At 43.1% G+C, this 12,450-nt stretch overlaps 1 protein-coding gene across 1 annotated transcript in view; it reads left to right on the top strand.

The window, feature by feature from the left end:
- The window catches only part of FAM135B (family with sequence similarity 135 member B), a 237,297-nt gene that overhangs the window by 97,077 nt on the left and 127,770 nt on the right, over window positions 1-12,450 (top strand). The window contains exon 4 of the mRNA XM_033202781.1: window positions 8,909-8,979. Coding sequence (XP_033058672.1) covers window positions 8,909-8,979 — 71 coding nt within the window. The remainder of the gene's footprint in view (window positions 1-8,908; window positions 8,980-12,450) is intronic.

Raw genomic sequence — 12,450 nt, 5'->3', positions numbered from 1 at the left:
CCTCTCATGGCTGTTCTCTCTCATTGCTAGGTAAATGGTGAAAGAAGAAGGTATGGATTTACTCTGAAATCTGACAGAGATTAGTGCTTTTAGTGCACTCATGCACTTATTTATGTATGTGTTGTTTTACTCATTTTTTAAATTCATATATTTGCTTGTTCCATGTAGTCTCAAGTGCAGACAGTCTCCATTGACTCATTTACTGGGTCTCTTCTTCCCCCCTCATTTGCCCATTTGCGCATCTGTTCAGGCCCTCTGTCAATGAGTCAATCAGCAGGTAGTTTTGAGTAACTGTTTTTTGCAGGGCTCAATGTGGGACCCTTGGATAAGGGACAGAACCGGAAAAGGCAGCAGGAACTCTACCTTGAAAGGGTTGATAATTTAGCAGGAAAACAGATATATAAGCAAACACTTTGGTAGGTGATGTGAGCAATGATCTCTGTGGAGATGACAAAGCTGGTGTTCATCAAGGCTTACACAAAAGAGCTGGCTTCAGATGCACATACTGAATTCACCAGAGAAAGAAAGAGGAAGGGCATCGAATGAAGGGGAAACAGCATCACTGCAAGCCCAGAGGCCTTGGGGAGCTTGCTTTATTAGTTGGGAACTTGACTGAAAATTTCCTGTTCATCAGATTCACACATTTCAAAGGAATATCTGAAGCTCAAACTTTTGATCTGCCTCCCCTAGCCTCACTGAAGTGTACCTGTTGCCACATTTGAGCTGATTTTTTCCTGCTAGAATATATTGAGAATTATTTGAAAGCATATTCCTGTTTTAGGAAGGTCTAATTAGAGCCCCCACTGCTTGCATTCCTCATGTGGTATGCATAACAGCTCCTATTGGACATCTGTTATCTTTCTCCTCTCAGGCTTCTTGGCTTTTTGTCCACATCTTTTGTTATCTAGGTAGTGACCAGGTTCCTCTTTGTGGCTAAAATTGAAAAGCGTCGCTCATTCTTTATTCATTAACCCATCTATCCTTTCAAAAATTTATTGAGCACTCACTAAGCACCTACTATGTGCTGAAGGTAAAATAGTGAATATGAAATATCCCTGGCATTTTGGGCTTATATTCTAATATTAGATCAATATAGCACAATGTAATTAAATAAACCAATCATGCATATTCTATTACTGAGCCTTCTCACTGCTACGTACTGAGCTCCCTAGTCTCTGAGACACACTCATGAGGGAGATAAGAGTATAGGAGTTTGCACCCTCACTGGAGGCCCCGTGAAGCTACAACTGTACCCAAAGTGGAAGATACCTCATGATGGTCCTGCTGTGCAAGACTGGCTGTTGCCTCATGACAGATACTCAGATATTGAGAATGTCAAGAACTCAGCACAACTTTCAACACAACCTTCACCCAAGGTGATTATTCCCTGGAGGACAAGTGACAGACAGGAGAGGCTCCCAGAGAAGCCAGTGCAGAATTGCGGAGACCCAACTGTGGAGGAAGATTCAGGCATGCCAGGAGCTCAGGGAGATGTCGGCTCTGGAGGACAGCACAGTAAGGACAAAGAGCCTGAGGTGGGAATGACATTGAGGTGTTTCAGGAAAAGCACTAAGGCTGAGGTGACTTGCACAGACAGGGAGGGCAAAGGAGCAGGAGACGAAGATGGAGCAGGGAGGCCCAGCACTGTGGGCCATGATAGGGAAATTAGGGCTTATTCTTGGGCAATAGAAATCCACTGATTTTGTTAGAATGGTGCAATGGCACAATTTTTATTTTAGAATTTTGTCATCCCTCTCCCAGTCTGCAAGCTCCACAGGACTGGATCTCTCTTTGTATCCTGAGTGCCCCAGTAGCCATAGGACTACACTGTGGATACCTGACATGGAGTGGATGACTTAATTGTTGAATGAATGAATTTAACTTATAATCCCTTCTTTTTAGGCCCTTTGCAAACTATTCTTTCCAAACAGAGATAAGCATCCACCATGCGCCCTGTTTGATGGCCCTTGGCTCCCTGTATCATGCCCAGACCACAGTTGCCTGCTTCAATACCTCAAGGAACACACACCTCACTCACTGGAGCCTTCAGTTAACCTGACCCTGTCTCCCTTATGCCATCACAGTGACTGCAAATACTTGATCTGTAATCAAAATTTAAAAGAACAAATGAAGCTCCTATTAGCCATGCTGGCTAGCTTTTGACTACTTGACCATTTCCCCTCTCTGCTCCCCCACCTGCTTTGTGCCCCAAGAGACTGGCTGCAAGAACTGCGCAGTCATGTCTTTACCTTTTAGTTTCCATTGAGTTCAGCCTATGAGAGCTTCTGCAGGTGGCTACGAGGAGAATGGGCCCAGAGCGTTCATTCCCCAGGCTCCTTCCCTGCAGGGTCCTAGAGGGTTGGCTGTGTCCAGTGGTGTGCTGGAGCCTGCTTATATCAGCTTTTGATAGCCACGGTACAGACTTCTTTCCAACTCCTTATTTAGCGACTTCACATTCATAGCTCGAAGTCAATTGTGATGAAAACATTTACACAGGAGAAACTGCCAATGCTACAAATCAGTGTTTTTTATTTTTCTTCAGAGAGCCAGTTGTTAAACCTTTACCAGCATACCACTTGGTCTGTCCTTCTTCCAAAGGCCCCAGCTCCAGCCAGGGAGACACACTCCATGTAGCTTTCTCTCCAGTTCTGATAGCCACTGTCTCTGCTTGACTCTTCATGCCTACGGTGATAAGGAGGTCCTGTAGTTACTAATCTTGAGGAACTGAGCCATTGTTAGTTGCTTTTTTTTTTTTTTGAGACGGAGTCTCACACTGTCACTCAAGTGGAGTGCAGTGGTGTGATCTCGGCTCACTGCAACCTCTGCCTCCAGGATTCAAGCGATTCTCCTGTCTCAGTCTCCTGAGTAGGTGGGATTACAGCTGCCCACCACCACGCCTGGCTTTTTTTTTTTTTTTGTAGTTTTAGTAGAGACAGGGTTTCACTATGTTGGCCGGGCTGGTCTTAAGCTCCTGACCTTGTGATCCACCCGCCTCAGCCTCCCAAAGTGCTGGGATTACATGGGTGAGCCACTGAGCCCAACTGTTAGTTGCTTTTTCTAAATCTTCCACACACTTTGTAAATCATCCCTTTAATAAACTGTACCTAGAGTCCTCATTTTGAGTGTATCCTCTAATTCCTTCCTGGACTCAAGTTGATACCTTTAGTTTAGGAAACAAGACCATTAGGTTGCCTAGAGTGGTCATAAACTCCCAGTTAAACAGACTGCAAGCTCAAGGTCCACTTCCCCAAATTCCAATAAGAAATCAGTGCTCCATTTTTTCCCATGGGCCTTTGCCCTTTGGGACATTGATCTCAAAGAGCAACCCTGGCAGAATGCTTATGACAAACCAATGATGGAGGCTGGGTTTGGGTATTATTCAGGTATCCTGGCCATTGCTCCATCTTAATTCCATCAGAGAATTGTTCTTGTCCCTGACAATTTAAAGCCTTCAAGTTTGACCTTCCCAGCCCTCAACCTTAACTCATGTGAGGTTGTAGCCAACCTTAGTTCTCAAGTTGAGTGGGGAGTCTGTTTCATATTACATGTTGTTTTCTTCTTCCTATCAAATTTCTTATCTCTGTAAGCTAATAATTTATTATTGTGTTGGGGGTAATCCATATGGCAGCAAACAATGTCACAGCTAATTGCTGTATACAAATCAGGGATAATAAAAGTTAATTGGATATGTCTGTAAACACTGTATATTTGGAATGGATGCATTTCCAGTTAGTATCAGTCTGCTTATGACAACCAAAACACTGCTTATAGCCAGTTGGCCAGAAATTATGTTCATGGATACACATAGACATGATTGTGAACCACAGACATTTATGCAATGCCTATTCGTCAAACATGTGATTCCACCTGCTATCAGAAATTCAGACATGAGGAAGATTCAGTTGTGCATTGAGGTCACAGATAAGTGCAAGAGGTGACCATGGACAGAACTAATCACAAGTTAAGGTGTAGGAAGAGATGTTATAATAACAGTTGCAAAGAGTGAGTCTGGAGGTAGTGTGTGTATTTTATTTATATACTCTGTGTAATCCCACAGAAGATCTGGGAAGGCTTACAAAATGCATAGAATAGTAAAAAGAAAAGCTAGCAATGGAATGAGGTAGAGTGGAGGAGAAACACATACGGGAAAATAAAGGCTGGGGTCAATGTAGGGAACCAAAATGCGCAAACATCCTCTGGATATTTGCTAATGGTCACCCATACATTTAGTGCGAAGCTCCTAGCAGGCAGAGCAAAGAAGCAGATACAATTATTAACAACAAAATGCTTGCCACTCTGAGGAAGAAGAAGAAAAGATTACATATTAAACACATTTTATGAGCAAGATTGCATTCTCATAGGCTTCAAAAGGAAAAGCATTTTCCAAGGGGTAATTCCTTGCTGCACCGGCATCACAGTCCCCTGGCAGTACTCATACAAAATGCAGATTCATGAGGTCATGCCAGACCTAGTGATTCAGACAGAGGTGGGGTTTTTTTTCTTTCTTTCTTTTTTTTTTTGCTGGAAGCAGAGATGGGCCTGAGTTGATTCAGAGTTTTGATAAGTAGAAAAATGGACAAGATTGCCACAGTAACCAGTTGAGAGCTCCTGAGACAGAAGACAGCAAGACCCATAAAAAGCAGTAAAGCAGAAGGCAGATTTGGGGAAGAAAGCATTGTTGCTAATGGGCTGGAAACTGGCAGGGACACAAAGCTAGAAAGGAAGGTTGAGGACACAGCATGGAGAGCCATAGAGACTCTGCTGAAGGTCATGTTTTTCCTTTTTTAAAGGTAGGAGTCTCCTTCAGGACAGAAGGAGGAGACCTGGCATTTAGAAAGGTCAGTCTGGCAATAATATAGAAAATGGGGCCCAGGAGACCAAGGGCATACAGGCAGTTGCTGCTATAGTGCATGGTGTCTTGGTGAGCATCATGGCAGAGGTCATAACTGTGTGAATGGAAACTGTGTGAGTTGAAAGGGTGAGCTGCATGGCCTCCAAGTGCAGCCCTTAGGACTGGGTTCAGGTTGAGCGTAGGAGATGGCAGGCATCATGTAGAAAGGAATGATAAATGGAAGTTGACTGTTAAGATTTGGGTATGAAATAGGCTTGGAGTTACTGATAGTCCAGGGTAGTTGGGAGAAGAAAAGCTTCTACTGGGGAGTGAAAGGAGTTGAGGATGAGTTATAACAATCACAAGGATCTTAGCACTAACAGTGGAGGCAGCGCTCCTTTCACGGGGATGCTAGCTACAGGGGGTCTGTTCCTGTAGACCCCTGATTCGGCGATGGATGAATAAACATACACTGACACACAGATATTCTGCTTTGCCAGTCCAGCTGAGGGTCCGAGCTGCTTACAGGCTCCAAGCTGAGTTCTGTAAACAGTTTTGACTGGGCCCAGATGGGTTAGTGAGGCTCTTATTTATTCAGTAAGACTAATTAACAAAAGTTGTGAGTAAACACCACTAGAGGGTAAAGATTAAAGGCCAGGTTCTCAGGCCTAAAGCAAACACCATTTGCTGGTAATAAACTTCTTCTGACCCCGGAGCAGGAGGCAGTAAAGTGTGCCTGGTAGGACAAAGGTTAGTCTTAAGTCCATATAAGTAAACAGGATAGGAAGATTAACTTCCCACATTCCTCTGTACTTGTACCCTAATCTTTCTGGCTCCTGCAAAGAGACCCTGGCTGCCTTCAGCCAAGCAATCTGAAGCTATGCAAACTTTCAGGCCTTCCAAGAGAGTTTTTGACTATTACTGTAACTATCTTTAATATTTTTCCCACCAGCCTGATTGAACCCCAGCAAACAGCATCTTATACCTACAAGGTATATGCTGTATGGCAGGTGCCATGCTGATTTCTTTGTCTGGAATATTTCATTGAATTATTGCAACAACATGAGAGGTGTTTTACTACTCCTGTTTTACAGATGAGGATACAGTGACTTAGAGAAGGCATTTATCTAAAGTCATACCACCTGGAAGTTGTAGAGCCAGGGTTTGAACCTGGGCCCTCCAATCAGAAAGTCTATGTTTTTGACCAGCGTGCCAGACCACTTTGTGAAGTTGGTAGAGGAATGGGTCCTTCATGTGGCCGGGCCCCCTATGGTTGAAAATGACAGCAATAATAATAGCTAACCTTTGTTGAGAATTATCAGTTCAATTGTAAACAAAGCCCTTTGTGTACATTTTTAAATTTTAATTCACACAATAACAATGCTTTGTGAGTAAATGTAATTATTTTACTCCCATTTTACAGATGAGAAAACAACAGAGAGGTTGACTGGCCCCGGGTCTCATAGATACGAAATGATAGAAGTAAGAGTTGTACACATGTATCTTGATTTCAGAAGCTGCTCTCTTAGCTATCAGGCTGTAACACAGCTCAAGATAGTAGTTAAGAATGGAGGAGAAGATAAGAGAGTCACCATTATGTGTTGAAACCAAGCAGTGAGAGAACGTCCAACCTAGAACACATACATGACCACGGGAGAAAGCTGAAGAAATGGAGCCCTTGACAGCATCTGGGATGTGGGACTCTCACTAACTGAGTTTGAGAAAATGCCTTTATCACAGGGAGCCTCAGTTTCCTCATGGGTAAATGCAGGACAGTCTTTCCTAACTCGTAGCTTTATCCACGTTAAATGAAATAGTATATGTATAATGATAGTTTATTGCCTGCCAAATAATAACTCTTCTGTAAATGTTAGCTTCTTATATTATTTCTACTAGTTTGCAAAACTGCTTCCTGTTCGTGAGAAAATGACCCTTGAATGGAGATGATGACTCTAATTCAGATAATGCAGAACAAAGGAATATCATATGTTTGTATGGTGTGTGTGTGTGTGTGTGTCTTTTTGAAGGGGGGGGTGGGTAGGAAGTCAACAGCCAACCATGAAATAAATATTTAGAAAAGGCAGTGACTTCATTCTAGAATATCTTGCAAATAAGATTCATTGAAGCATTGTAAAGTCATAGCCTAGCTCAATTTAGCCACAGCTTATCCAGGCCAATCATTTCTCTCCCAGTTCCTAAGGAAACTGCAGCAAGTTTAAAACTGGAGTTTACATTGAATTTTCATTACCCAGGCAAATGCGTGCTCAGAAGGTAGTTGGGAAGCTTGCATTGCCAGTCTCCCTCCCTTCCTGGTGACAAGAGACTGCAGTGCATTCCTTGTGTGTTTGAAGCTAGGTTCATGATTATGCAAAACAAAGCTAGGAAAGGAAGTTATTTATAGCACTTGGATTCAGCAAAATGTTAACTTTTAAATGGTTTTTTTTTTTAAATAACAAATTTTAAACCCTGGAGACCTAAAGATAAATTCCATCTGTATCTCTCTCCATGAATTATGCTTAACCAGGAAGATATTTCCAAAGAGATCTTTGGGTAAGAGATTTCCATCTCAGGAAGATGAGGAGATTCTTGCAAAGAAATGAAAACCAAAAAAGGTGGGGATTGGGGAAAAAGCTTTATTTATTCCTCAAAGATGCATTGATACTTTCTATGTAGCAGACACTATTTCTGGAGCAAGGGATCAAGAATGAATTAAAACTAGTCTCTCTCTTAATCATACAAGGATTACTGGGGACACTACACAAGAAAATAGCCAGGGGCTTTTAGATGCAGGCCAGATGGGTGTCAGTGAATACTGTGAATGGTGGTAGATCTGAAATAGATCAGGTAATTGAACTCTGAAACAGAGTTTCTAAATGAGTTTCTAAATGCCAGCCCAGCACTCCCAAGTCCAGGGTTTTGTTTTGCTTTGTTTTTTGTTTTTTTGTAGAAGCTAAAAACCCATAATACAAATATGAAATTGCCTGAATTGTAGATGTTTGCAATTTGTTCAAAACATTTTCAAAAATACTATGGGGACTAAACAAGACACATCAGCAGACGATACTTGGCTCACAAGCTTCCAGGTGATAACACCGCCTCCAAAATTGTAATAGGCACCGTTAAATACCAAGATAAACAAAACATGGCATTTTGTGGTTACAGACAAACAGGGCTCCATCCTGCCTGTGAATGAGGAGGAGGCTGAGTCCTATCACAGGTGTGTAGAACTGACCCTGGGCTGACCTCTGAGTAGAGGTGGTGGCGAGATCTGGTATTTAGCAGGTAACACCCCGTTGAGTTGGGAGTGATGGTAAAAAAGGAGAACTAGGGCTACCATCTTCCAGGTATATATGAGAAACTGGCAGGAAGAATAAAGATTCCTGTGTTTAAAAAGTAGGTTTTCTTTTTTCATTTTTTCTTAAAACAAAGGATAAATGCAGCCATGGGTAGGACATAAAATGCCAGTGTCTTAAGGTGAAAATGGTTAAATACAATGGATTTCAAGACAAAAATGAAGAAGCTGCTTTCTTATGAAGCTGAGCCACCTGAAGAAGTGACTACTTTCCCAAACATGAGCTTCTTCCTCTGGACACGGGGGCAATGATGCCTGCCCTGAGAGGATGCCTGAGGGTTAGAGATGACATTGTTCTGACTTAATCCCATTGCTAGCCAAGTGGGATTTCACTGCGAGTTCAATGCTCCATCCTTCCCAAAGCAGGTGCTACAGAACACTTGACTCTTGCCCCAAGTGGGATTCTAGATCAAATCCAAATGAGACTCTCGAAAGTCCTGCAATAAGGAAACTTGTTTAGCATTTTTTTTTTTTTTTTTTTTGCAAATTGACTTTCCCCAAACTGAGTATGTAAATCCCTTCTTTTTTTCTTTTTGTGTAATACTCCCAGATAGCCTGTTCACCCAGAACTCCATGAGACATACAGGGAAATTCTGCTTTCAGCATTAATGGCATTGATTTTTGGACAAGATGGTGTTTCTCTACTTTGGGAAGTAGACCAGCTAAGTATTTCATTTGGACAATATTTGACTCCTGAAATCCCTTGGACTTTGTTTCTTTTGCAGATGGAAGATGCGCTGAGTGAAGTAGATTTTCAACTCAAGGTGGATCTGCACTTTACGGACAGTGAACAGCAGTGAGTGTCATGGAAGTGGAAATTATTGAATTGTAGTAGCACGATGCTCTCCTCCCCACTTCCCCACTCCTGGGATAGTCTCATAGCCATGAATCTCAGAATGTCTCTCAGATAAGCATCTCCTGATAAGCTGCAATGTCTCTTACTCAGGGGTGTGGGCTAAGAAAGTTTGTGTGGTCATTTCAAACCACATACATTTTAGGCAGGGAGCTCAAATGCATACACAGAAATCTCATAACTTGTTGGCTTTATTAACTGGCACTTTCTCATGTCTGACACCTTCACACATCTTACAATGTGATAATAATTGGGGGTTTTAGATTAACGACCCTATGAAGCTACAAATGGCAAATCCCCTTCTGAATCAAAGGAGATTCTCTCAGGATTCAACATCTTTGTGTGACATATCTGCTATTATGTTTCAACTCTGAAACTTGAAACTCCATTTATCTGTAACCTGCTCATTAAATAAGCAGGAGGCAACTTTCTTCTTTCTCATCACTGCTTTCTTTCAGCTTGTTCTGTGGCCTCTTCTTCCTACCCTGGGCTGAGCTGTCAGGCCACTAAGCTGGGATATTTCCGCTAATAAGTAAGTCATCCTTTTTTAGGGATGAACAGTCCAGTGAAGTATAATATCAGAACTCTAAACCTCATCCATTGTATAACTTCTTTCTGTTGCCTCCTTTCTCTACCTCACCTCCAGATCCAGGCTTTCCTAGCGTAGAAAACTCCCAATGTAGGAACAGGGCATGGTGGGGGACTTCATATACCCCATTTCTTCCCCACTGCAGTTTGCAGGCTTTGCAGGGTCAGGCACAGTAAGGAGGGAAACAGTGGAGAAAAGGGCAGGGGTTCATTTGTGAGTAGGATTGTCATATGGTAAACCCTGAACTGGCTTTAGGATGTTCTTGTGAATTCCTTAGAGAGAAACACTCCTTAGGTACCCCTGCCAGAAGACTCTCACCCAGCCCCATCCCTGCAGTTATCTGATGTAGTGATGCCTCACAAGAGGCTGGGTGACTCATTCCTTGCAGGAACCTCTTTGAGGGTGGATACTTTTCCAAAGCACACTCATCTGGCCCATGGGAAATGGACACAGACACTTTAACCCCCATTCCACATAACCTCCTCTGCCAAGCCTGCTCACTTTTGTTTAGACCAATCCAGCCACCCTCAGCTTCTCTCCTGATGGCCTTTGCAGAATGAGTTGAGCACTAGGAACTGCATTCCCACTGTTCTAGGGGATACAGGGCAATCTCCCTTGAAGGCCTCCTCTCTTGGCTTAGGCAAAGGGAGGAAAACTCCTTCTTGCTCCATTCTGTTAGCAGAATCTCAGCATTCTTTCTCCATTCTGTTAGCAGAATCTCAGCACACACTGACCACTATCTGCAAATTAAAGTCAATTCTCACTTCTGATCTCTGTAACCTCTCCAACTAATGTTTCCCCTTTTCCTTTGGAGAATGGGGAATTGGGAAGCTGATGAGCCAATGCTGGCAGAAGTGTTTCCCTCATCCCTTCAAAGTTCAGATTTGGCCAAGGGCAGTGGCTCATGCCTGTTATCCTAGCACTTTGGCAGGCTGAGGTGGAAAGATTGCTTGAGCCCAGGAGTTCAAGGTTACGGTGTGTCATGATTGTGCCACTGCACTCCAGCCTGGGTGACAGAGCAAGACCCTGTCTCAAAAACAAAACAAAACAAAACAAAAAAGAATAAAAAAATAAAAAAGGTCAGATTTCTTCGCAGAACTTCTTCCCCTTCTCAAGGACTGTCCTATCTCTGAAATCTGTCTAATCCGTTATGGGACTGTTCATAACATGAGGAGTTGAGTCCAAGGGGATTTGAACCAAAAATGGATGTCTACTGAAGTGTTAGGGACTTGATCGTGTATGGGAATTGAGAAGGGGCATCCACTGATGTGTAGCCAGTCTTGCCTGGTCCCTGGGCTGGCAGGAGTATCTGTCCATGGTCATGCCACAGGCTGGGTTCAACTTCACAGATGCCTCATTTTTGTTTCTATCTGGACCCCAGCCCTCTGGCCACCTGCTTTTCTCATCACATCTGCTTTCTCCTTAGCAGGATAATGTAGAGACTTGAGGAATCCTACCTGCTTCACTCCATCACCAGGACTTGTTCTAGCACCACACTGAACTCAGAAGCCCTAAAAGAGGCTGGCCTTCTTCCCGAGCTATAAACTCAGAAGTAAAGCCCTGACTTTATTGCGCTCCTATTTTCCTTTAACCATCTGGGGTTTCTGTCATTAACACCTCCAGTAACCCACCCCCCCTATCACTCTGTTCCACTTCCTTCCGAGACATTCATTCATAGCTTTATGGTAGACATTTCCAATTCATCACAGAACCTTGCTGCTAACTCCAAGCTCAGCCTAGAAATCAGCCTCCCACCTGCCCTCCATGTGATAAGCCATAGTGTACACAGTAAATGAGACTTGCTGTTCAGCAAAGCAGTAGTTAATGGAGAGCCTGTATACAGGTGATTGGTTTAATCAAAGTGTATAAAACTCAGCAACCTAGACTCTGCACTCATTAACTATAAAACATTGGGGAAGTCCCACACTTTCATAAATCTCAGTAGCTTCAGTTATAAAATAGATATCATTATAGAATACATACTCATGGGTCTGTTTGATGATTAAGAGAGACAATATGTGTAACAGGTTGGGTACACAATCTGATGGATAAATGTCTTCTTGCTCTTTATGGCTTCCTAGTTGGAAGTGAGGCCAGGCTTCAATGTGTTGCTTCCTCTCCCAAGCACTTAATAATAATCAGAGCAAGGGTTTTCATGAACTATAAGATTAGCTAAGAGGAACAGGAAGTCAGAGGCTGGGGAAGATTGAAAATGCCACGTTTTAAAATTTTCATAAATTGAGTTTAAGGATGACAAGGCATCTGTGGCATATCCTGGGGTGGACATTAGGCTCTGAAACATGACCAAATCATCTGGCTTCTTTAGCATCATATAGGCCTGGGTGGGAACAAAATGGAGAAGCAGAGCCTCCCATATCAGGGACAGAAGAGCTCGTGAAATGTGTCTTTCTGGTGGCTCTCAATGCAGGCGGGAGGATTCTGACCCCTGGAGACGTGTAGCCTTGCCCAGAGACATGTTTGGTTATCACAGCTGAGGAGGATGCTTGAGGGGAGATGTGAGCACAGTAAGGGCGGGACTTCACTTCTGACTTTATAGATCCGAAAGAAGGCCAACCTCTTCTAGGGCCTTAGAAGAAGTCCCAGGAATGGTGTAAAGCAGACAGGATTGTCACACTTAGATACTGCCGTCTAGTGAGTAAAGGCCAGAGATGCTGCGGCAGGTCATACAGTGCACAAGTCAGCAGCGCCTCCTCCCACCACGAGAAAGCATGACTCAGTCCCCAAAGTCAATGTTATGAGGTGAGGAAACTCTGCTTTATTCTAACCTCATATTTGTACTTGTTCCTCTGCAAAGACCCATCAGA

Source organism: Trachypithecus francoisi, unplaced genomic scaffold, assembly GCF_009764315.1.
Source record: "Trachypithecus francoisi isolate TF-2019V2 unplaced genomic scaffold, Tfra_2.0 Lachesis_group7, whole genome shotgun sequence".
In the NCBI taxonomy this organism is placed as follows: Eukaryota; Metazoa; Chordata; class Mammalia; order Primates; family Cercopithecidae; genus Trachypithecus; species Trachypithecus francoisi.
This window is presented reverse-complemented; position numbering and strand designations above follow the sequence as displayed.